The sequence below is a fragment of the Pipistrellus kuhlii genome, unplaced genomic scaffold (genome assembly GCF_014108245.1).
Source record: "Pipistrellus kuhlii isolate mPipKuh1 unplaced genomic scaffold, mPipKuh1.p scaffold_m20_p_21, whole genome shotgun sequence".
In the NCBI taxonomy this organism is placed as follows: Eukaryota; Metazoa; Chordata; class Mammalia; order Chiroptera; family Vespertilionidae; genus Pipistrellus; species Pipistrellus kuhlii.
Genome location: NW_023425520.1, coordinates 10,566,355 through 10,592,690, shown reverse-complemented (window position 1 = coordinate 10,592,690; position 26,336 = coordinate 10,566,355). Strand labels below are relative to the sequence as shown.

At 46.2% G+C, this 26,336-nt stretch overlaps 1 protein-coding gene across 2 annotated transcripts in view; it reads right to left on the bottom strand.

Annotated features, from left to right (window-relative positions):
* RUFY1 (RUN and FYVE domain containing 1) overlaps nt 1-26,336 on the bottom strand; it is a 62,875-nt gene that overhangs the window by 11,896 nt on the left and 24,643 nt on the right. The window contains exons 6-13 of one of the 2 annotated variants that reach the window (XM_036450360.2): nt 21,658-21,719; nt 17,979-18,044; nt 14,931-15,000; nt 12,333-12,434; nt 10,794-10,910; nt 9,450-9,617; nt 3,287-3,384; nt 83-202 (exon numbers count right to left, since the gene is read on the bottom strand). In XM_036450360.2, coding sequence (XP_036306253.1) covers nt 83-202; nt 3,287-3,384; nt 9,450-9,617; nt 10,794-10,910; nt 12,333-12,434; nt 14,931-15,000; nt 17,979-18,044; nt 21,658-21,719 — 803 coding nt within the window. The remainder of the gene's footprint in view (nt 1-82; nt 203-3,286; nt 3,385-9,449; nt 9,618-10,793; nt 10,911-12,332; nt 12,435-14,930; nt 15,001-17,978; nt 18,045-21,657; nt 21,720-26,336) is intronic. The other variant, XM_036450363.2, reaches the window with a different exon arrangement.

The following is a 26,336-nucleotide window of genomic DNA, read 5'->3' as shown; positions in this document are numbered from 1 at the left end:
CCCTCACCCCCATTCCAGCTTTGCAGGGTACTGTCTGCCTTGCCAGGAGCCACCTGCCCTGCCGGCTGGCCGCGGCACCTACCACTGGCCCTGCAGCTGGGAGAGCTGCTCCTGCAGCACGCCGCTCCTGCCGCCCAGCTCCCGCTGCAGCTGGCGGCCCCGCTCCTCGGCGCCCTGCCGCGCCCTTTCCGAGTGCTGTAACCTGCACCAAAAGGACACAGCTTTTTAAGGAAAGGATCGAAGCTCCGATTCAACGTAGCAATTTTTCATATTCTTGCGGCATTTTTCCTTCATTTTTAATAGACAGTAAAATTGACTTGTGTGTGTGTCCAGTTCCATGAGTTTTAGCACGCAAGTTTCAAGACTGTAATCACCATGGCCACCAGGAAACAGAGCAGTCCACCCACCACACAAGAAAACTCTCTTGTGGGATCCCCTGTAATCCCCCTTCCCACCTCTGACCCCTGGCAACTCTGATCCCATGGCTTTGCCTTTTGATAACATCCTAGAAATGGAATTATTCACACTAGAGGCCCGATGCACAAAGATTCGTGCAAGAATGGGCCTTCCTTCCCCTGGCTGCCGGCACTGCCTTCGCTCAGGCTGGAGCTGCCTTTCTGCCTTCCCACCCTGCCCAGAGGCCCGGAGTAGCTGGGTCAGTGTGGAATGCCTGCAATGTTGCCATGGTGATGACGTAAGCATTCCACCCCTGGTTGCTTGGTGCCTGTGTATGCAAATTAACCTGCCATATTTGTCGGGCCAATTTGCATACTCACTCCTGATTGGCTGATGGGTGTCATGAAGGAAGGTCGATTTGCATATTTCTCTTTTATTAGTGTAGATCCCCCCTGAGACTAGTTTCTTTCTCTCAGCACAGTATTTTGAGACCGGTCCATGTTTCTATGGCTGAGTAGTTTAGTTATCCATTCCTCCATGAGAGACAGCTGGGTTGCTTCCAGTTTTTGGCATTATGAATAGAGCTGCTATACATTTGTGTAAAGGCTTTTGTATGAACATAAGTTTTTATTCTCTTGGGCAAAGAGCCAAAATTGGTACTTTTGGGTAATATTAAGAGTATGGTCAGTCCTACCCTGTTTTGGCTCAGTGGACAGAGTGTCGGCCTATGGACTGAAGGGTCCCAGGTTCAATTCCGGTCAAGGGCATGTACCTTAGTTGCAGGCACATCCCCAGTAGGGAGTGTGCAGGAGGCAGCTGATCGATGTTCCTCTCTCATAGATGTTTCTAACTCTCTATCCCTCTCCCTTCCTCTGTAAAAAATCAATAAAATATATCTTTTTAAAAAGAGTATGTTCAGCTTTATTACTATTATTTAAAAAAATATTTTTATTTATTTCAAAGAGAAAGGGAGAGGGAGATAGAAATATCAATGATGATTGGCTGCCTCCTGCATGCCCCCCCTACAGGGGATTGAGCCTACAACCCAGGCATGTGATTCAAACCTGGGGCCCTTTAGTCTGCAGGCTGACACTCTATTCACTGAGCCAAACTGGCTAGGGCTGCTCAGCTCTATTGTAAGAAGCTTTTTCCAAAGTGGCTGTACCATTTTGCATTCCCACCAGCAATACACGCGTGTTCTAGTAGTTCCACAGCCTCACCAAATACTGGGTGTTGTTATTAGAAAAACATTCAACTGAGTGTAGCAGCCTCTCAGCATGGTTTTAACATGCTCTTCCTAACTGCTCCTTTGCCATCTATACGACTCTGGGAAGTTCTGTCCAAGTGGTTTTTCATTTATTTTTATTTTTTTAAAAATTTATTGATTTTTTACAGAGAGAGAGGAAGAGGGATAGAAAGTTAGAAACATCAATGAGAATCATCCATCAGCTGCCTCTTGCACACCCCCTACTGGGGATGTGCCCGCAACCAAGGTACATGCCCTTGACCGGATCGAACCAGGGACCCTTCAGTCCGCAGATCGACGCTCTACCCACTGAGCCAAACCAGTTTCGGCTGTTTTTTCATTTTTAACTGGGATTGTTTGCCGAGTTTGAAAGTTTTTATATACTGGATACAAATCTTTTGTCAGGTACAGGGGAAGGCAAAAGTAGGCTTACAGTTGTGAAGACATGAAACATAGTTTATTCTTATATTTTATTATTGTATTATTTTTCCATATGAACAACTGTAAATCTACTTTTGCCCCATCTTGTATGTGATTTACACATTTTCTCCCAATCTACAACTTGTTTATTATTATTATTTTTTAAATTCTCAATCAGAAGATATTTTTCCATTGATTTTTAGAGAGAGTGAGAGAGAGGGAAAAGACAGAGAGAAACTATGATATGAGAGAAACACATTGTTTGGTGCCTCCTGCATACACTCAGACCAGGGCCAAAGAGGAGCCTGCAGCTGAGATATGTGCCCTAGACCAGAATTGAACCCAGGACCCTTTGGTCTACAGGCCGAAGCTTTATCCAATTAGCCAAACTGGCTAGGGCTTTATTCTCTTAACTGTATCTTTAACAGAATAAAGGTTTTAAATTATGATAAAGTACAACTTGTCAAGTTTTCCTCTCATGGATCATGCTTTTATATCATGTCTAAGATCTCTTTGTACAACCCAAGGTCACAAAGACTTTGTATGTATTCTAAAAGTTGTATAGTTTAAAATTTTCTATTTAGATTTATGATCTATTTTGGGTTAATTTTTATATAAAGGTGTGAGATATAGATTGAGGTTATTTTTTAAAATATATAACTTATTGATTTTTTTATATAAAGGAAGGGAGAGGGATAGAGACCTAGAAACATCGATGAGAGAAAAATATCGACCAGTTGCTTCCTGCACATCCTCTACTGGGGATGTGCCTGCAACCAAGGTACATGCCCTTGACCGGAATCAAACCTGGGACCTTTCAGTCCGCAGGCCGATGCTCTACCCAGTAAGCCAAACCGGTCTCGGCAAGGCTATTTTATTTTATTTTTTGCTTAGTGGTGTTTAATTGTTCCAACATCATTTACTGAAAAGACAATCCTGTCTTCATTTAAATGCCTTTGCACTTTTGTAAAAAACCAGTGGCCCATATTTGTGGGTCTATTTACAGATTCTATTCTGATCCACTCCTGACCTGATGTCTAAATATGACAATGATATCGGCCCCCTGGAAAGCCCTGCTGCCCTGTGAGGACTGGAGTGAATACAGGCCCCGGGCTGGAGGGCAGCCAGCCAACCTGTCTGCTCTTCTGGGAGAGACTCCGAGTCAGTCCTCAGGCTCGGAGAATGCCCCCACATCCCAGGGAGTAGCTCCCAGGGAAGGATTACCTTTCTTCCATCTGCTTCATGCTGGACATGATTTGACTGATTTTTTCTTCAAAAGATGCGATGACTTCGTCCTTTTGCTGTAAACTGCTCTCTGTATCCTACAAAAGCAAGGATGGGGTCAGACGCCGCTCCTGCAGCCCGAGTTCAGCAGCAGGGTGTGGCTATTCATTCACTTGGTACCGTCATAGCACTTGCAAGAGCTTTTCACTCACTGCTGCTCTTCCCCAGAGCCCTGGAAATGTTACTCAAGCGTGACTTTCTGAGCCCAGGCATTGAACTATGGCAGATGCTGCGGGACGGGGGGGGGGGGAAGAAAGCACTGTGTTTCTACAAGAGACATTCTTAAAATAAAAGGACACAGAAAGGCTGAGGACAGAAAAAGTCCTAATAAATTCTTAGGAAATAATATAAAAACTATTCTCTGATCTTAATGTAATAAAATCAGACTAAAATAAAATAACTAAAAACACCTCAAATCAGGAAACTATTTAATAGTTTCATATTACTAAAAATGAGCTTAAGAAAATGCATAGAAGGGCCGAAACCGGTTTGGCTCAGTGGATAGAGCGTCGGTCTGCGGACTGAAAGGTCCCAGGTTCGATTCCAGTCAAGGGCATGTACGTTGGTTGTGGGCACATCCCCGGTGGGGGGTGTGCAAGAGGCAGCTGGTCAATGTTTCTCTCTCATTGATGTTTCTAGCTCTCTATCTCTCTCCCTTCCTCTCTGTAAAAAATCAATAAAATATATTTAAAAAAAATGCATAGAAGAGAAATTATGAAATACTTAGCGGTAGAAGACAGTGAAAACACAGTACAGTATGTTGCTGCATTGAAGATGCCATTGAGCATAAGGGCACCCTAACTTTTCCGACACCAAGAGGAAAAACGCCACTACTTGAAACCTGTCATGCTGTTGACTATAAGATGCAATCTCAATTCCAGAGATGTTAAAATGTGAAAACACACTTAGGGTGAAATAAATATCTTTGTCAAAACTTGAGAGCCACAGTTAAAGCAGCACTTGTAATTTTTAACATTTAAAAATTAAATGTATTGGGATGAGTGATTAATAACTATGTAACTTTCATGTGTACAAGATTATAATTCAACATCTGTATACTCTATTGCATGCTCCCCACCAAGTCGAGTTTCCTTCTGTCAGCATCTACTCAACCGCCTTTACCCTCTTTGCCCCCCCACCCTCACCTCTCCCTCGCTCTGGTAACCACCATTCTGTTGTATGTTTTGTTTGTTTTGTTAGTTTGTTTGAGGCATCCAACAGAATGGGAGAAGATATTTGCAAATGATAAGAGGCTAATATCCAAAATGTATAAAGAATTCACACAACTCAACAACAACAATCTGATTAAAAATTGGCAAAAAAAAAAAAAAAAGGGCAGAAGACATAAATGGACATTTTCCCAAAGAATACATACAAATGGGAAACAGACATATGAAGATATGCTCAGCATCACTAGTCATAAGGGAAATGAAAATCAAAACCCCTGTGGAGTCTATGCCTTGCTGAGGCTCATTGGGAGACTGAGAATAACAGCCTGCAGGCAGAACTGGAGCTCTGGGTTCTTAGAGTCTTTGACTGACCTGCTTCTGGACCTGGAGCTAGGAAAGCAGACCTTGGTGCACATCTTGATCCTTTCCAAACACACCCAGTCCCAGCAGAGGGAACCACAGCTGTGGATCATTGATAGCTTGTAACAGGGCACTAAAGGACGGTCACAAACAGCATATGATATTGGCTTGCACCAGGGACCCTTCAATAAGACTGGGAGTCATAGCAGATCTACCTAATACATAGAAACAAACCCAATTAGGCAGCAAAAATGGGAAGACAAAAAAAGCCCTGAATAAAAGAACAAGAGAATTCTTGAGGAGAAAAGCTAAATGAAATGGAGATAAGCAACTTATCAGATATATAGTTCAGAGTAATGATTATAAGGATGAGCAAAGTTGGAGAAACTAAGAAAAATGACCAGTCAGAAATGAAGAATGACTAACAGAAATAAAGAACAAATCATCAACAATAAACAGCAGATTATAGAGAAAGCCAAGGATCAGATCAGTGAATTAGAAGACAGTATTTAAAAATCACTCAGAAGTTGGTCCGAAGGTTGTGGGTTATTGTTAAGCTGATTAAAAATCACTCAGAGAATCAAAAAGAAAAAACAAAACAAAACAAACAAAGGAACAGGACAGCTTAAGGGAGCTGTGGGACCATGAAATGTAAAATATCTGCATCATAGGAATACCAGAAGGTGAAGAAAGTGAGCAAGGGACAGAAATCGTATTTGAAGAAATAATGGCAGAAAACTTCCCTAACCTGGTGAAGGAAAAAGTCACGTGAGTTCAGGAGGCATAGAGAATCCTAAACAGGCCCATGCCCAGACACATCATAATTAAAATACCAAAAACTAAAGACAAAGAGAGAATCTTAAAGGCAGAAAGAGAAAAGCAATCTGTTATCTACAAAGAAACTCCCATAAGGTTGTCAGCTGATTTCACAACAGAAACTTTACAGGCCAAGAGGGATTGCCACAAAATATCTATCAACAATTTAATCTACCCCTGGCTGGGTAGCTCAGTTGGTTAGAATGTTGTCCTGATATGTCAAGGATGCAGGTTTGATCCCTGGTCAGATTATATACAAGAATCAAACAGTGAATACATAAATAAGTGGTAAACAACCTCCCCCCCCCCCCCCTCTCTCTCTCTCTCTCTCTCTCTCTCTCTCCCTCCCTCCCTCCCTCCCTCCCTCTCTCTCTCTTCCCCTTTCTTCTGTCTCTAAGATAGGGGTGTCGAACTCAATCAGAGAAGGGGCCAAATTCTAAAATCCACCCTAAATCGCGGGCCGAATGGTTTACTGAACAGTCATAAACTGTCATAGTGATGGAAACGCAGCGGAGTGCAGTGATGACAGCGCGGTGCGGGCCACATTGCAAGGCCTGGCGGGACGGATTTGGCCCGCGGGCCTTGTGTTTGACACATGTGCTCTAAAATAATAAAAATTTATATAATTTAAAAAAATTGAACCTAAAAAACAAAATAAATGAGCAAGCAGAACAGAACAAAGTAAAAAATTCATGTACTCAAAATAAACCTTTTAATACTTTCGAGAGATAAAAAACCCCCAAAAGTAAACTTTCAGAATGTTAGCAGAGAAGAAAGAGGACGGAAGCAGGGAAGGGGTGGTAAAAGGAACTGAGAACCTAAGAGAGGTGTCTGATCAGTGTGTCCCAGGCTGAGGGAAAGCGTGGATTCCTTGGTCCATGCAGACAGAGGGCAGGGCAGACGTGGAAACAGGCCCAGAGGATGTGCCTGTGCTGCAACACTGACCCAGCTGTCAGGGGCGTGGTGCGGTCAAACAGGTGCCCAAGCTGGAAAGCTGGTGACCCTTGTTAATACGGAAGTTACTATAACTGCCAGTTGTCCATACTTGGAACACGAATCGCTGCCAGCCATGCGGTGGCTGCAAGAGCGGGGATGCTGGGATGTGTGGCAGGTCTGAACAGGCACTGTCAGCAAGGTGTTTGCAGAGAGAGGGTGGAAACGGGGGCCAAACGTTGGGCCCTAGGGTTAGAAAAGCAGCTGCTGCCCTAACTAGTTTGGCTCAGTGGATAGAGCAGTGGCCTGCAGACTGCAAGGTCCCAGGTTCGATTCTGGTCAAGGGCATGTACCTTGGTTGCGGGCACAACCCCACTAGGAGGTGTGCAGAAGGCAGCTGATTGATATTTCTAACTCTCTATTTCTCTCCCTTCCTCTCTGTAAAAAAAAAAAAAAAAAAAAAAAAAAAATCAATAAATATATTTTAAAAAAAGAAAAAAGAAAGAAAAGAAAGAAAAGCAGCTGCTCCTGACCCTGACCCAAGTGAGCGAAGACAGAAGCCTAAGCAGCAGCGGCCGGGACCTTCCGCAGGAAGATCAGGGAGGGGGATGTCTTCACAGCTCAATCAGCTGTTTCAGATGACTGGCCACTAACGAAGAACAGCCTTTAACAAATAAAACAACAAACTGGCCACTGACACACAGGCTGAGTGGAAATAAACAGATCAGGGGCACGAGTCAGACTGGAAAGTCTCTGTAACAGATCCCTAGCACCACCTCCCGGTGGGCACACGGGGACCACATGCAGCTGGCCAGTAAAGCTGGGTAGTTGCCAGGGAGGCCATGCTCCCTAAGAGCTACATATGGTGGACTTCTCAGGAGCCATGCAGGAGGCTGGCAAATGCTTTAGAAGGCAGAAGCGGGCGGCAGACATGCTAAGAAATGGTGCCCCTGCCCCGGGACATCCTTCGCAATTCCTCCCCAGAAGACGTATGACTGCCGCCGGCCACTCATTGTTTCCCCTCCCCAGACAGGCCTTTCTCTGTCGTCTGTCCCCGCTCTGCCCTGGGGTGCTGGTGGGACGGGTTAAGGTGAGAAAGAGCAGGCCTTCTGTGCAGGTACGCCCTCGATGGAGTGCTGCCACCGCCAGGGGCTGCGGACTTTGAGGATGCAGGGACTGGGTGGCCTGTGGGGTGGGAACAACTATGTCTGCCAAGCACCTGCCCTCTCTTCCTGTGACGTGTGGCAGAGGAAGGACAGTCGCAGGCGCCCCTGCGGCCGAGCAGCCATATGAGCTGCCCTTTCCTGCGGACTTGCAGGAAGGATGGCTGCCGGTTATGCCTCCTGCTTGAGAGAAGAACCCCAGTGCTGACCTTCTGCTTTTCTCCCCCACCTTCCACCGGCCAGAATGGTGGCATCCAGAGTGGCCGTGAGGGCGGGAGCTGCCATCAGCCGGGGGCCCTGATGACTGCGAACAAAGCGGGTCGGAAATAACTAACTAAGATACAGGCTTCCGTATTTTTAAGCCACTCTACTTTAGGGTCTGCCAAGTTTTTACAGTGGTTTAGTTTCCTCTAAGATACATGTCACATTATGTCTACCTACTCACCCAAACCAAATAAAAACATGAAAACATTAAAACAGATAATTTGTTAGGAAGGTGAAATTGTTTTTCTTTTCTCTTCTTACTTTGGTTTTCACTATTGCTATTATAATGACCCGGTGCACAAAATTTGTGCACATTAAAAGGGAATTAATTAGAGGAAATATTCTAATATTGCTCTTTGCCCTTTCTCTATAATGGAAGTGTCAGAGATGAAAGAAAATAAGTAAAATGTATATAAAAATCTCCCTCCTGACAGTCTGGGGCGTGCCACAGGAACCAGAGCCAAGTCCTCACCCACCCATGTGCACCTCAAAATCGTGAGAGAACCAGCCCTGGCCGGCCCCACCCGTCAAGCCCTGCTGGGTGGGGGGGGCGTGGCCTTAGGTTGCTGGCCCGGCCCGGCCCAGTGCCATGCAGCCTCAGGTCCCTGCTGATTGCTCGTTAAGGCTGATTAAGGGAACTTGGCCTCCGTGTGGGTGCAGTCATCTTGTGTTTCGGGATCCCTGCCTCGGCTGTGGGTGCAGCCACTTTGTTACGGTGTGATGGTCAATTTGCATATTCCCTCTTTATTAGATAGAATGAGGTGATCGTTTTAAAGAGACAGGACAAAATAACAGTTTATTTGTACTGCCTGCTCTTACACTGTCTTTGACAGTGAAACTGAACCCACACCCCTGGAAAAGGAAGTGGATGGAGTGGGACTGTTTTGGTAATAAAACAGGAAACAGAACTTCAAAAAGCAAAGTTTTGAGAAGAACACAGAATGGCAGCTTCCAGACCCTGCCCTGACGGGTTCTCCCCGGGCTGGCTCCCTTCACCACGCTGAAATGACAGGCGAGGCGAGCAGCAGACTGCTCGCTGTGTGGCCTGCAGACTTGAAAAGACCACACAAACTTCTATCTTTAAACCACTTCTCAAGCACTCGCCCTCTGAAGCAGAGGGAACGGGCGGCAGGGAGACAGTGAGGGCACCACAGGCAAAGCCGTGCCCAGGGGCACGTGGTTTACCCACTCAGCTCAGTCCTGTCATTGACCTTTTCCCATTTTATAAGCTTTTCTAGGAGTTTGCTGGGAGACTCAGTAACAAACTCGGGGACACGTAACAGGCCTAGGGCACTGGGACCTCACAGATGTGCCGATTCTCTCCCTTCGCAGAATGGATGTGAGGACGGAGGCAGCAACAGGAGCCCAGGCCGGGATGGGGACAGAGCCAGCTCCCACCTGAACTTTGTGGAACATCTGCAAGTTGATCGCTTTGACTTCTTCCAGCTGCTGGCGGAGGGCAACAAGTGTGTCCTGCTTCTCATGGGTGTCCTTTTCCAGTAGCTTCATTGCAATTTCCATTTCAGTTTTCATCCCAATTTGTAATTCCAGTTCTTTTTCTAGTTCCTTAAAAGGATGGGAACAAGGACAATGCTACTCAAGTAGAACAAAAAAATAAATTTAACAGAGGCTGTCTGGGGCAATATGCAAAATATAAGCTGAAAGCCAGAATAGGTTAGGGAGATTTTTGAAAAGTCTGTCTGGAATATAGCTAGATGATGTTTTCCCCCTTTTCTTATTTTACAATGAAAACTGGCTTTGCATTAAGTCAACGGAAAGCTGGTAGGTGGCATATGAGTCTGGAGTTCTTGCAAGCATGTTCTTCAAACCGCAAGATCAAAATATATGGTCCGAAAGAACGAGTCTTGTATTTCAGTGCTGAAGCAGTTTGATGTTGCAATGTTAGAACTTCTGAAACGATTTACTGGTTTACGGCAACAAAGGTGAAATCATTTTGAAATGGTTCTGTCCTGGGTAACTCAGGACACATGTTCTCCACATCCATGCAAAGAGGCAGGTGCAAGAACTGTATTTAATAAAAAACACGAGGCCCTGACCGGGTGGCTCAGTAGGTTAGAGCAATGTCTCGATATGCCAACATTGCAGTTCAATCCCTGGTCAGGGGACATATAAGAATCAACCAATGACAGCACAAATAAGTGGAACAACAAGTCAATGTCTCTCTTTCTCTAAAATAAATAAATAAATAAATAAACAAACAAATAAATAAAAATAACAAATAAAAACACAGGGCACTGACTCATAGAAAGGATGGAAATGAACAAACCAAAGCTCTGACTGAGGGAACTGTATGGTCAAAGAAACCACGCAGCTAATTTCATGGCAATCCATGGAAAAGGTTTGTAAGACGAAAACTGTGACAGTGCAGACCGAGAGGTAGACATGGCCTTTATTCTCTGAAAGGGAGGCCTGCGGGCCGTGGGGGGCCGCGGGGTGAGCGCCGCGGGCCGTGGGGTGCCTCGGGGGGAGCGCCGCGGGCCGTGGGGTGCCGCGGGGGGAGCGCCGCGGGCCGTGGGGTGCCGCGGGGGGAGCGCCGCGGGCCGTGTGGGGCCGCGGGGGGAGCGCCGCGGGCCGTGTGGGGCCGCGGGGGGAGCGCTGCGGGCCGCGGGGGGGAGCGCCGCGGGCCGTGGGGGGCCGCGCGGGGAGCGCTGCGGGAAGTGCGAGGAAACCACGGCAGGGCTTTGGGGAACCTTTCTGAGGACACCAGGATCGCACACTCACCAAATGCACCTTCTTCTCCTCCTTCAGCTGCTTCCACACGTCACTGTACATTTTGTCCAGACCCTGCCGAGTTTGCTTGTAAGTCTCCAGCTCAACTTTTGTGTCCTGTTTTGTTATCTGTATCCAATAAGAGCACCGGGAGAATAGGCTTTATGGGAAGAGTAAGCCACTACACAGTATTTAAAAATGCACCATAATTTAAACAAATGTAGCACAATTTCTATTAAGTATAATGAAGAAAGGTTAAAATTTTAAAGCTAATTTGAAGTATCTTTGAACTTGAGGATGAGAACAATACATTTTTTAAAACTTTTTTTTAAAATATATTTTTATTGATTTTTTTACAGAGAGGAAGAGAGAGGAATAGTGAGTTAGAAACATCCATGAGAGAGAATCATTGATCAGCTACCTCCTGCACATCCCCCACTGGAGACGTGCTTGCAACCAAGGTACATGCCCTTGACCGGAATCGAACCTGGGACCTTTCAGTCTGCAGGCTGACGCTCTATCCACTGAGCCAAACCGGTTTTGGCCATTTTTTAAAACTTTTAAAAATATATATTTTTATTGATTTCAGAGAGGAAGGGAAAGGGAGGGATAGATAGGAACATCAATGATGAGAGAGAATCATTGATTGGCTGCCTCCTGCACGCCCCACACTGGGGAATGAGCCCGAAACCCAGGCATGTGCCCTTGACTGGAATTGAACCTGGGATCCTTAATGTAGGCTGATGCTCTATCCACTGAGCCACACCAGCAAGGGCAAGTCAATACACTTTTAGAAAAGAAAATTTAGGTTCAGAAAACAAGTTTACTTTTCTTTATTTCTTTTTGTTAATCCGCATTTGAAAATATGTTTCCATTATTTTTTTGAGAGAGAGTGGGAGAGGGAAAGACAGAAAAACATCCATGTGAGAGAAACACATTAATTGGTTACCTCCTGCATGTGTCCCAATTAGGGCCAGGGCCAAGGAGGTGCCTGCAACCAAGGTGTGTGCCCTTGACTAAAATCAAACCTAGGACCCGTTGGTCCACAGGCAATGCTCTATCCACTGAGCGACACCAGCTAGGGTGAAATTTGCTTTTCTTAACACAGAACAATCATTCCTAGTGGGGAAGGCACCATTCACTCACCATTCTGTGTTTATTGAGTGAGTTTTTAGCACTGGATGAATTCTGAGAAGAATCAGATATGATCTCTACCTTCAAATTATCAGGTGAGCAAGCCAGCAATTCTACAAAACAACAGATTCTCCAGAGGAGGGAGGCCAAAGAGTGTGGGACACGGAGGAGGGCCCAAGCCAACTGATGGGCGCTGGGGATGGCACTGGGGATGGCATCACGGAGGCCCCGGCGGGGTAAGCACGAAGAAGAGTGAACAGGACGCTGTGTGCACAGGCCCAGGGGGAGGGAGCAGGTGCCCGGGAAGTCCAGGGGGTTCAAGAGGCCCCGGGCAGGAGGCACTTTCTTTGAGCTTGAGATCTGTGATGGACACGTCTGTCCGCAGGAGACATGCCAACTGTCAGGTCAAGTTCTCACCTCTACGCTCTTCTCACTTCTTTCACGAATTAATTCATTTTGTTCTCTTAATTGTTGCTGTTCTTCTTGAAGTGAAAAAATCCGGTCTGTTGCAGCTGAAAGCTGATTAAGAAAGATTTTTATATCGCTTAACATCAAAATGAAACTTACTGGTCAAGTAAAATCTAACATTTAGCACCTTCACAACCAAAAATTTATTTTCACATACCAGATATTTTCTTTCTTTCTTTCTTTCTTTCTTTCTTTCTTTCTTTCTTTCTTTCTTTCTTTCTTTCTTTCTTTCTTTCTCTTTCCTTCCTTCCTTCCTTCCTTCCTTCCTTCTTTCTCTTTCTCTTTCCTTCCTTCCTTTCCTTCCTATCTATCTATCTTTGGTTAATCTTCACCTGAGGATATTTTTTCCACTGATTTTCAGAGTGGAAGGTAGGAGGGGTGAGAGAGAGGAAGGGAGGGAGGGAGGGAGGGAGAGAGAGAGAGAGAGAGAAAGAGAGAGAGAGAGAGAGAGAGAGAGAGAGAGAAGAGAGAGAGAGGAGAGAGAGAGAGAGAGAAATGGTGATGTGAGAGACACAAGTGCCCTGACTGGGGTTGGGATTGAACCTGCAACCCATATATGTGCCCTTGACCAGGAATCGAACCTGCTACTCTTCAGTGGGCAGGCTGATGCTCTAATCACTGCACCACACCAGCCAGGGCTGGTCTGGTCATATATTTATTTTATTTCCTTGCTTTGAATAGGTAATACATTCACATTCACAAAATTCCAAAGATATAAAAATACATATAATAAAAGTCCCACTCCTGCCTCTAACCATCTCTGCCCTCTCCCAATTTTCTTGTTTTATAAAAGTGACAACATACCACATAATGGGGGGTTGGGGGAAGATTTATGGATACTAGACTCAGAAATAGCTTGAACATTAAAGAAATAGTTTAATAAATTAAAATGGAGCATATAGCAGAAAAATGTAATGACTGAAATGTTTACAAAAGCTGTTAATAATTTGAGAACATTCTTATAAAACCAACATAAAATAAAATAAGCTATACAGTATTTTCTCACCACTTAATTAAAAAAATCTGTGCTAAAAATGCTTAAGAAATATATATACCATATGATAAAAGTAGCTGCCACTTAGCCAGGGGATTATGTTTTTTTTTTTTCTGATTCTTTGTTCTTTTCCGTTTTTCTAGCCAATGAACAAAGGATGTTTGATCAGGGAGGGAATTAAAGCGCCCTGGGGTGGGCATCGCCTCCACATACTTAGCGTTTAGAAATACATCCGTGGAGCCCCCCTTGTCCAACTCCTGAACTCAGCCTGGAGAGAGCGGGGAGGCTGGAGAAAGACGTCTGCCCGGGGCCTTGGCTGTGCTCTTAGCAGCAAAACGAACGGCCTTCAGCACCGAGCTCTTCGCTCTTCGCTCTTCGCCAAGAGCGTCTAAGTCCACTCAGCCTCAGCCTCCAGCCCTGGGCTTGTGAGCAGCAGCTGTCCCCAACGAGAGACGTGGAGGCTCGGAGGGGGTGCACGTTGCCACAGGGAGGACACGGGCAGAAACACGAGCTAACGCCCGTTCCCTCTCTGAAGACGCGCGAGCACGCCACGAGGTCTCCTCCCAAAGGACATTTGCTAACACACTGTTTGCCTTGGAAAAAATAACGCAGTCGTTTCCTTTCAGAAGGTAACTCAGCCCTCCGGCCAAGCAGGCCCCGCCCGGAGAACGGCGGACCTGCTGGCTCTCGACTAGCATCCTGTCTCCATTGGAGTGCTCTCCGCCGTTACCATCCGTGCGCGAGGAGGACTCAGCGGGGGCCCGAAGGCCCGGCCACCCCAGGGGACGGCCAGCCGCTCCAGGCGCCGTCCCTCCTGCGAGGCCTGCCTGTGCCGGCGCTGAGCCCCCCGTACAGGGGCTCCCCCAGAGAGGGGGTCAGGCCGCCCCGCGGAGGGCAGGCCGTCTCCCTGAGCCCACACTGGTCCTCCACGCACAGGCTGCCCTGCGGCTCTCATCGTGGCTGTAACCTGCCTCCACCGTGCGGGGGGTTCGGCGCTGCGGCTCCCTCACAGCCCTCCTCCTCCTCAGAGACTGGGTGGGACATGGGAGCAGCCAGGGCCGCTACTGTGGAAACCTCAGAAAGGCTGACAGGAGACGGACGTGTCCACCAAGGAGGCTGCCAGGCAGCTGGCTCGCCCTCCCTCCTGCCCCTTCGCTCTCTCTTCCCAGTGAGAAGGCAGAGAAAGGCCGCTCGGAAGCCTGGCTCCATGCTTCGGAGGCCGACACACAGGAGGGGCGGGCTGCTGTCCACCTCGGAAGAGCCTGAGCCCGGCAGCAGCAGATGAACCGCATCCGGGACACGTGGGCGGGGAGAGCCGCTCGCGGGAGCTGGGCTTCTGGGGGAGGCCCAGAGGCCTGGCTCGGGAGCAGAGGCCTGGCCATGGGCGCCGTCAGGGCACACACACTGGGAGGACGTGAATCTGCCTGTCCCCGTGCAGCTCAGCCCAGGCCCGAAATGCAGTGCCAGCAGCAGCAGCTCTGGTTGGGGACACGGACGCACCATCTCCTTAACCTCAGGCCGTGCTGTTTTAAGAATTTCAGTTAGTTACCAACCTCTTCTTGAAGCTTTGAATTAGTCTTCTCCAAGCCATCTATCTTGGTTTGAAGATCCCCAACTGTGCAGCTATAGAAAACACAATATTAAGAAAATGTGAACTGACAGCGGCCAATCGCCTTGTCAACCTGTAACAACGAGACAGCGATTCCTAGATTTCCTGCAGGAAGCGGAGTCCAAGGGCCTCCAATGAACTCGGAGGGTAATTCTAGGTACACACGTATGTGTGTGTACTGTACACTTGTTCTATGTTCTCTTCCCAACACAATTAATGGGAACTGAAATGCATTGGCAGTCATATATCTAATGTAATATTCCTAACAAGACACTGGTACTTTTGGGTAGTAGGATCAAAGGTGATTTATAATAAATATTGTACTACTTAAAAAGTACATACTTTTATTGATTTCAGGAAGAGGAAGAGGGAGGGAGGGAGGGAGGAAGGGAAGGGGAGAGGGAGAGGGAGAGAGAGAGAAAGAGAGACATCCATGATGAAAAAGAATAATTGAACAGCTGCCTCCAGAATGACCCCTACTGGGGATCAAGCCCACAGCCCAGGCAAGTGCCCTGACTGGAGTTGAACTGTGATCTCCTGGTTCATAGATTGATGTTCAACCACTGAACCACGCTGGCCAGGCAAATCTTGTAATACTTTGCCCCATTTCCCAAAGATTCTTTTCTATGAAAAATATGTAAAGAGCTAGAGAAGATTGATGAACAATACTAATTATGGCCACAGAAATCACAGCAGTCACGTTCCCTCTGGGCAATGAGCCAGGCCCTGTTGGTTCTAAGCACTTTAAATGCATATAATCCTCCAATTCTGTGGAGTAAACTTTCTTAACCTGTTTTACAGACAAGAAAACTATGACTTTATGTTACAGACTTTCTCAAGTTCATACCCCTACGAGGGGCGCCGACTGAAGCCTGCTCTTGTAGACAGCGCGCCCTGTGCCAACCCTGCTGCTGTGCGTGAGGGGACCAGCCACAGCCCGCCGGGCGGAGACCGAGGCTCAGGGACGCGGTGGGAGCTTTTCAACAACAGGGCAGCGGGGAGATCCGCCAGGCTGAGGATGGCCGACCTGACTGTCCTTCCAGCCCTTTGACCTCCCCTGAGGCCCCCAATAAAAGGGTTTGATTCATCCCCACCCCAAAGAGAACTGGGTGGAAGAGAAATAAAAATACAAGGACACTCAATGAAAAAGGGAACAAAGCAAAATGATATAAAGGGAACTAAAAGTTTAAGAGTCAATAATTGTCAATTCTATACCCAATTATATAGCTTAGAAAATCTTACTAACATTTATATATGTTTTAGGAAGTATAAGTTACAAAACAGCTCCTCCAGAGAAGAAAACCGAGGTGAACGAAGGGAAGACTGACACACTGGCACAGTGCTGTGCGAACAGGCTCGGCTGCCAGCGTCGGGGAGCAGTAACAATCACGGACTAGAAGGCGCTCAGTTCCCAGGTTCCCAGGCACAGAACCAGCGCAGAGCTCCCCAGTTCGTGTTGCGAAGCTGCACAGCCTCACTAGCACCCTGAGCGGTGGTCGCCAACCTTTCGGACCTCACGGACCAGCAGGAGGCGACCGCTGCGCCAGAAGGAGAGAACTAGAGGACAGTGAGGTCCAGGTCCCTGGTAAAAGGACAATTAAATTTTAAAACTAGGATTGAGCAGAGTTTATTTCTGTGGTCCAGGAATTGCTCAGTATGAAGAAATCTGTGAGTAACATAGATCACATCAACAAATTAAGGGAGAAAAGTCACAATTATCTTATTGGATGCTAAAAGTTCAATACCCAAACTCTCAAAAAACTAGGAAATGATCAAGAATTTCTTGCCAAAACCGGTTTGGCTCAGTGGATAGAGCATCAGCCTGCGGACTGAAAGGTCCTGGGTTCCATTCCGGTCAAGGGCACGTACCTTGGCTGCAGGCATATTCCCAGTGGGGGGTATGCAAGAGGCAGCTGATTGATGATTCTCTCTCATTGATGTTTCTAACTCTCTATCCCTCTCCCTTCCTCTCTGTAAATAATCAATTATATATATATTAATAATTTCTTGCCAAAACTTGTTTGGCTAGTGGATAGAGTGTCAGTCTGTGGACTGAAGAAGGGTTCCGGGTTCGATTCCGGTCAGAGACATGTACCTTGGTTGCGGGCACACCCCCAGTGGTGGGTGTACAGGAGGTAGCTGATTGATGTTTCTCTCTCATCCATGTTTCTAACTTTCTGTCTCTCTCCCTTCCTGTCTATAAAAAAAAAAAAAATCAATAAAATATATTTAAAAAAAAGAAAAAGAATTTCTTTCAAAGTAACAGCCAACATCACGCTTGAGGAGAGCTCAGAGTAGCACTTCCCTGGGTCGGTCATGAGGGATGTGGCAGCGCCTTCGCCCGTCTCACCCGCCTCTGGGCGGAGCGCCCCCTGCAGATCTGCAGTGTGACTGTGCACTCTGACTGACCCTGCGGCTCCGCAGTGTGACCGCGCACTCTCTGACTGACCCTGCGGCTCCGCAGTGTGACTGCGCACTCTCAGAGAACGGGAACCGCCTCCCAGCACTGGCCACGGGGAATCTCCATCCATAAATACCTCTAGCGACTGCTGTTTCGTGAGATACGGCAGCAGCGGCTTTCCAATAAAATGAAAATCACGATAAAGATGCTGGCCACGGCTACTGAGAGCTCTCAGAGATCTAGCCCAGTGTTTTTAATCCTCCTTCTCCTGCCCCCAAATCTGGAGGGCTGTGCTGATTCCCAGCCAACAACGCTCCCCAAGGCAGTGGTTTTCAACTGAGTGGCTGAGGGGAGGGGCGCGGAGTCAAGGTTTTACTGATGGACGCTCTAAATTGTGTAACTGCACAAAACAAAGAACTGAAGAAGTCCCAAAGCTTTTTCTCCAGCCTGTACGTGTGAGCAAGGCACGACGACCTTCCTTCCCGGTTTGGAGAGAAAGTCAGTTGGAAAACATGGCAACTCCAAGAAGTTCCACAAGACAACGACCGGGCACTGAGACTGCCTGCGGCCCGGGAAAACGGGGAGCCTTACCTTAAGTGCCGGTTCAGTTCTTCCACATAATTTTTTTGGTCAAGGACATCAGTAATTCTTTCATGCCTTTTAAAAAAGCACAACAAGAAATTCTTTTTACTAAGGGTTGACACGGCGTAACTGTCCCTCAATCTTCGAATCAGCTGGTAGGAGTAACAATATTACCGGGAAACCAAGAGCTAGAGCTTAGTACTGTCTACATGGCCCTGAGTGAACAGAGAGGAGGCCGCGGGGGAGACACAGCAGGGCCTGAAGAGACATGGAGACACGCCTGGCGAGCAGGCTCCTGCAGAGACACCCTCCACCCCTGCAACTGGCCGGGGATTTGGGAGGATGAAAGCCATGAGCATGCCAGGGGGGAGCACCAACAGCCACATGCAAATGGCTCCACGTGGTGGGTGAAGACACCTTGCTATACTGAAGGAAAGGAGGTTGGCTTAGAAAAGAAGACCACGTGACTCGAAACACGAAGCTGATGGGTCTGCATAAAATAAACAAAAAGACTTTGCCTGGCCAGCAGGGCTCTGTGGTTGAGAATCGACCTACGAACCAGGAGGTCACGGTTCGATTTCTGGTCAAGGGCACGTGCGTGGGTTGTGGGCTCCATCCCCAGTGTGGGGCTTGCCGGAGGCAGCCAATCAATGATTCTCTCTCATCATTGCCGTTTCTATCTCTCTCCCTCTCCCTTCCTCTCTGAAATCAATAAAAGTACATTTAAAAAAAGACTTTAATATTTTAAAGTTAGCCCCCACAATCCTTTACATCCACATATATGTATGTACATAAGTAGGATCATTCTACACAGGCTCCTTCCATGGGTACTGGGTTTGTTTTCTAGTGCATTCACTTTCTTCCTTTTACCTGTTCTCTACTTTACACAACTCTCCCAGGTAACCCTAACCCTGTTGAATATATACTATCCTACCTAACAAAGAGGAAATATGCTAACTGACCCTCACACTGTCACAAAGATGGCAGCGCCCACAGCCAGTCAGGAAGGAATGTGCTAATTGACTGTCCTGCCCTCAAAGATGGTGGCACCCACAGCCACAGCTGGTGGTGCCGTCCCCTCAGCTCCGCTGGGGCGGCAGGCGCAGCCATTCCTCGTGCCTGCCTCCCGAGTCCCCCAGTCCCCTCTGCCCCCCAGCCACTCAGGGCCTGTCCGAGACACGGGCAAGCCTCAGATGGCGGCTGCCCAGCTGCCCCAGGCTCAGCTGACCAGGGCTGGCTGAGGCTTGTGCTGCCGGCAGTGGTAGCAGCAGAGGTGTGATGGGATGTCGCCTTCCTGATTGCCAGGTCGCCTCCCGCCCCTGAGGGTTCCCAGACTGTGAGAGGGGACAGGCTGGGCTGAGGGACCCCCGTCCTCCAGTGCATGAATTTTCATGCATGGGGCCTTCAGTGTGCATATAACCATCTATTGATCGTGTGTGTGTGTGTGTGTGTGTGTGTGTGTGTATCCATGCATGTGCATGTGTGCTATGTAATTAAAATATAAAATATGGACTAGGGATTTTTTTGGTTCATTTAAAAAATGATATACATATACTTCTCAATATCATACTTTTCTCACTTAATAATAACTTGTGGAAATCCCTGTAAGTCAACTATACTAGTAGCTCATTTTTTAGGTCTTCATGGAATATTATTAATGTTCCATAATTCATTCAATTATTCCCTTACTGATGGACAATCTGTTTATTTCCATTTTTTAGAACATAAAGAATATATTTTAAGTTTAAAGTAGGTGAGTCCTTGTATTTAGGGTGCTTTAAGCACTAATGGGGTTCCTCTGGTCCCTTCCTGGGTAAGGTGTGCTGCCAAGGTGCTGAGCTTAGGGGGAGGGAGGGATCTTTGTTGGAAGGAAGAGTGAATGACAGGAAACAGATGCGCAGAGTAAAACAGTCAAATACGACCCAGGGTTTACAGTGGACCTCCCTTCGTCCTCTCCCCTCTGCAGCACATGCCACTCCAGAAACAGTCCGTGGGTGCGTAGGAATAACATATATAAATAGTGCATTTTTTATTGTAAATAAATGGCAGCAGGTTTTACATGTTGTTTGTTTTCTTCTTTTTTAAAAAATATACCAGAGGCCCAGTGCACAAATTCGTTGCACAGGTGGGATCCCTCGGCCTGGCCGTGAGCGGGAGATTGGCTGGCCAGGAAGAGGAACTGCAGTAGGTTGGCTGGCTGCAGGTTGGCTATAGGAGTGCATTGAGCATCTGCCCCCTGGTGGTCAGTGCATCACCACAGCAACCGGGTGACCATAACGGTCACTTACGCTTTTATAAATATATAGATTTTTTATTGATTTCAGAGAGTAAGGGAGAGTGAGATAGAAATATCAATGATGAGAGAGAATTATTGATTGGCTGCCTCCTGCATTGGGGTCAAAGAACAATTCCATGGGCAAAATCCATATATAATAGTACCATCCCATTTACATTCAAACACACTGCATAGCAAAATGCATGACTGATGGCCCTGGCCAGGTAGCTCAGTTGGTTAGAGTGATATCTCAATACGCCAAGGTTGCAGGTTCAAACCCTGATCAGAGCACATTCAAAAATCAACCAATGATGCATCCATAAATGGAACAACAAATCCACATTTCTCTCTATCCCCCTTCCTCTCTTTGAAATCAATTAAAAAAACAAAACAAAACAAAACAAAAGCACCAGCCAGTGTGGCTCAGTAGGCCTCATCCCTGCACTGAAAGGTTGCTGGTTTGAGTCCCAGTCAGGGCACATGCCCAGGTTGCAGGCTCAATCCCTGGTAGGGAGTGTACAGGAGACAGCCAATTGATATTTTACTTTCTCTCCCCCTCTCCCTTCCTCTCTCTCTCAAAGCCAATAAAAAAAGCTTTATAAAAGCAGCCCTGGGCAGAAGCCGGTTTGGCTCAGTGGTAGAGCGTCGGTCTGCGGACTGAAGGGTCCCAGGTTCGATTCCGGTCAAGGGCATGTACATTGGTTGCGGGCACATCCCCGGTAGGGGGTGTGCAAGAGGCAGCTGGTCAATGTTTCTCTCTCGTCGACGTTTCTATCTCTATATCTCTCTCCATTCCTCTCTGTGAAAAATCAATAAAATATATATATATATATATAAATAAATAAATAAAAAAGCAGCCCTGGCTGGTTTTGCTCAGTGGATAGTGTCGGGTTCAGTCTTCGGGTCTGAATCCTGGTCAATGGCACACACCTTGGTTATAGGTTCAATCACCGGCCCCAGTTGGGGCACAAGTGGGAGGCACCAATCAATGTGTCTCTCTCACATCGATGTTTCTCTTTCTTCCCTTCTCCCCTCCTTTCCACGCTCTCTAAAAATCAATGAAAAAAATACCCTCACTCCTGAGGATAAAAAGAAAAAAAAATCATGACGAACAATGACGTATCTGGGGGCATTAATAAAAGGCACGAAAGGAGACACGAGCGACTCCTCTGAGGGAGGAGCGGGAGTGGCAGTGGGAGGGAGACAAGGAACAGTGTGAATGGAGAAATTTCACTTGTACTCTGCCTTCTGTAGAGAACAATTCCTCAAACAATGGGAAAATTAATGTATCACCTCTGTAATTCAAAGCAGAGAAATAAACACTAGAATTTCAAACAAGACTAAAACAAATGTGGCATTCTTTGCTGGGATTTCACTAATAATGTGAACAGCAGCATGCAATCCAGTACTTACTCTTTGCCACCATCAAGATCCTGCATATCCTTAAGATAGAGGGAAAAGTCGATCACTCCAACCTGTTAAACATAAAACACACACGTTTAACCAAAAAATCACTTTCCACACAGCCTTACAATCTTTAAAATTCCTGTATTTACATTTCCTGTCTCTTTCCTACAAATACTTAGGTTAAACAGCTCTATAAAATAGCAATAAATCAAACAAGTCAAGAAAAAATTACCCCACCACTCCCTTGTAGAAGAAAAACTTACTAAAAATCAAAATTTAAAGGAATATTTTAAAATGTTACCACCTAGTTAAGATTAGTTTTGTGTTATTTTTTTTTTTAAAGATATATTTTATTGATTTTTTTTACAGAGAGGAAGGGAGAGGGATAGAGAGCTAGAAACATCAATGAGAAAGAAACATCGACCAGCTGCCTCCTGCACACCCCCTATTGGAGAAGTGCCCGCAACCAAGGTATCAAACCTGGGACCTTTCAGTCTGCAGGCCAACGCTCTACTACTGAGCCAAACCGGTTTTGGCTAGTTTTGTATTATTTATTCAATAATCAAGTTGTTGACAAAAGATCAACCAAGTTCTTTGGGTGCCAAGTAATAAAAAAGGAGAGACCGTGGTTTTAGACGAAAACGGCGACCTTCACTAAGACTCTGACCCCTGCTCCAGGACTGGGGGAATGGCCCATCGTACGCCAGGAAAATCCTCCACTGCTGCGGGCGCCGAGAGCGTGAAGGCCCCTCACACGTCTCAAGGTCAAGGGCTTTGTCCAGAAATAAAACACCTGAGAGAGAGGGAGTGAGGGCCCTAGTCTGCCATCATCCACTGCAGTGTAAGTAAAGCTATTCCTATTTTTAAAAAAAAATATATTTTATTGATTTTTTACAGTGAGGAAGAGAGAGAGGGATAGAGAGTTAGAAACATCGATGAGAGAGAAACATCAATCAGCTGCCTCCTGCACAACCCCCAATGGGGATGTGCCTGCAACCAAGGTACATGCCCTTGACCAGAATCGAACCCGGGACCCTCAGTCTGCAGTCCGAGCAACTGAGCCAAACCGGTTTCAGCAAAGCTATTCCTATTTGAAATATAAGAATATTGGGTCCACTGATAGAGAAATGTTTAAAATCATTTTATAGCCATATCAAAGAACCCTTGGGAGCATACCAAAGAATGCAGCAGATGGAAATGCAGTTACACAAAGAAGTTCCAGGATAAAATTTTAAGTCAAAGAATAACAAGCACAGCATTAAACTCCTTATCACAATTCCACCTGTTAAAGCCAAAGCTATGCAGGATGGTTTCTGTAACTTCTCTGCAGCACCTCCACTAATCCATGCTCCTGCCCCTTGATCCTGGCGGCCTTCGTGCCGGTCTTGATGAGGGCCCTGGCTGAAAACAGCAGAAACATGCCCTGGCCAGGTGGCTCAGTTGGTTAGAGCCACCTGTATACCAAAATGTGGCAGGTTTGATTCCCGGTCAGGACACATACCCAGATTGCAGGTTCGATCCCTGGTCAGGGCATGCACACAAGGCAGAAAAGTGATGTTTCTCTCTCTCTCTCCCTTCTTCTCTAAGAATCAATGAAAAACATGGATTAAAACAAATTCTGTGTTGTAGCAAGCAGCAGAAACGATGGCTATGACTCCACAGCAGGCTAACGAGGCAATGCCAGCTTCTGCCTAGCCCTTCCTCTCGGGGCACAGACCTTTGGATCCTCGGCTGCCATGAAAGAAGTCTGGCCGAGCTGAAGCCATCATGCTGGACCCCGAGCGGGAAGACCACCTGGGGACTGAGAGGTCAAGAAGCACCTGCTGCTCCAGGCCAGTTCATGGAGCCCCTCGGCCTCTCCCAGCCTGCGTGCTGCCTGCGGCCCCGAACAACTGCGCTCACAGGAGGAAGGGCCTCGCTGAGCCCAAACCCCCAACTGTGAGATCAGTGGGTGTTACTGTTCATGTGCCTGATGACTTGTTACACAGAAAGAGAAAAACCATAAAACACTGAATTTGAACCAAAACCTATCCTATATAATCCTATATAATAAAGAGGTAATACGCAAATTGACCATCACTCCAACACACAAGATGGCCGTTCCCTTGTGGTCAAAGATGGCTGTCCCCATGTGGACACAAGATGGCCACAAGATGGCCGGCAGGGGTTGGCATTTGTGGGTGATCAGGCCTTCAGAGGAGGGCAGTTGGGGGCGACCAGGCCCGCAGGGGAGGGAAGTTAGGGGTGACTGGGCCAGCAGGGGAGGGCAGTTAGGGGTGACCAGGCCAGTAGGGGAGGGCAGTTATGGGCAATTGTGTTGGTAGTGGAGCAGTTAGGTGTCAGTCAGGCTAGCAGGGGAGTGATTAGGGCGTGATCAGGCTAGCTGATAGAAGCGGTTAGGGGCAATCAGGCAGGCAGGCAGGCAAGCAGTTGGGAGCCAGCAGTCCTGGATTGTGAGAGGGATGTCTGACTGCTCATTTAGGCCCTATCTCACCAGGCTTAAATGGGTAGTCGGACATCCCTCGAGAAGTCTGAGTGAGATTGGAAAGGATACAGGCTTGGCTGAGTGAAAAGGGCAGTTTGAATTTCACTTTTGGTGCTTTTGTTTTTTTAATATACTTTATTGATTTTTACAGAGAGGAAGAGAGAGGGATAGAGAGTTAGAAGCACTGATGAGAGAGAATCATCGATCAGCTCCCTCTTGCACACTCCCTGCTGGGAATGTGCCCGCAACCAAGGTACATGTCTTTGACCGGAATCGAACTTGGGACCTTTCAGTCCGCAGGCTGACACTCTATCCACTGAGCCAAACCAGTTTTGGCTTTTCGTGCTTTTGTATTAATAAATGTTTTTTTCAAGAAGCATGTACTATTGAAATTAAAAACAAAAAACAAAAAAAAACACACAATGGAAAAATATAAATTCAAATGAAAAAACCAACATAAAGAATGAGAAAGAATATCCAAAGTAGAAATGAATGGATAAGTAAATAAAACCTTCCTCCCAAAGCAGAATTAATACAAAGAACAGCTGCTTCTTCGAGTTCAACAAAGAAGACTAACCTCTACAAAGTATGATCAGTATTCAGCAAATGCATATTACATGTGAGAAAGGTGAGATGTTAAGATGTTGTAGGAGAATATGCTCATATGATAATTGATCTGAATGAAACACATGACTTATGGAAAAATTTAAATGACAAAACATAGTCCTAAGTCATAAGAAACCAATACACTAACCAAAGGTCATGAAAAAACTTAATGTGATAAAAGAACTAGGACCAACAAAGGTATTAGAAGTGGTCCTACCAGCAAGCCTTCAAAGAAAAATAACCCTGCTCTGATGAACTGCTGCAGAAGACAGGAAAAAGGATACTGTCCAGCGTATTTTATGAGGTTAGCACAATCCTTACACTTTATGGTGACAGATGAGAGGCACTGCATTAAAGAACAGAGCAGGGGCTCAAACATATCTATTATTAAATGCAATTCCCTATCTTTATTTTGGAATTTGACAAAGTGATGTTCAAGTTGAGTTGGCAGAATGGACAGCCTGAACTACAATATATTGAAAAAAGTGTAACTAAGTGGGAAAGAGGTGAACTACCAGAGTAGAAAACAAACTATGTGGGCCCTGGCTGGTGTGCTAAATGGTTAGAACATTGGCCTGTGCACTGGAGGGTTGCGGGTTCAATTCCCAGTCAAAGGCATGAACCTTGGATACGGGTTCGCTCTCTGCCCCAGGTTGGGGCAGGTGCAGGATGCAACCGGTCAATGTATCTCTCACACATTGATATGTCTCTCTCCCCCCTCCTCCATCCCTTCCTTCTACTCTCTGAAAAGCAATGGGAAAAATATTCTCAGGTGAGGATTAAAATAAAAACAAAACAAAAAAAAACCCACAAAAATAACACCAAAAGCAAAACAACACCACATATGGCTCTAGAAATTAAAAGCCTGTGCTCCTGGCGTAGGGATAAAGAGATCCAGAGACTAAACAGAGAGTCCAAAAATAAACTCCAGTGTATTTCAGTTATTTCACACATGATAAAGATGGAATTTATTTTATTTTTTTCAGGATACAGAGTTTATTCAAAATCCAGTACACACTGGCCAAACTGCCTTCAACAACATGAACAGAAAGCCATGAATAAAAGGCGAAGTTGTTATAAAAATCACTTTATTTAAAAAAATATATTTTTTATTGATATTTTATAGAGAGGAAGGGAGAGGGTAGAGAGCTACCATGTTTCCCCGAAAATAAGACATCCTCCAAAAATAAGACCTACTTACAGGTTTCCTTCTGAGTGAAATATAAGGCATCCCCCAAAAATAAGGCCCCCCCAAAGCTAAACATGAGAGATTTGGTCCACTGATTCTGAAAGAAATGGAGTCACAAGAAATTCACCAGGAAATTCAGGAATTGGATTGTTCTGATGATGTTCCAGAAGATGACGACATGATTATCATTGAATAAATGAGTAAATTCTTGATATTGTAGGACTCACAGTTTGCCTGGTTTGTGTTGACACTACCGTACTACCGTACCGCATACAGGTAATAAATTTCCTTTATTTTCATTTAACAATAAATGTGTACTGTATTCTTCTTCATGGAAAAATAAGACATCCCCTGAAAATAAGACCTAGAGCATCTTTGGGAGCAAAAATTAATATAAGACACTGT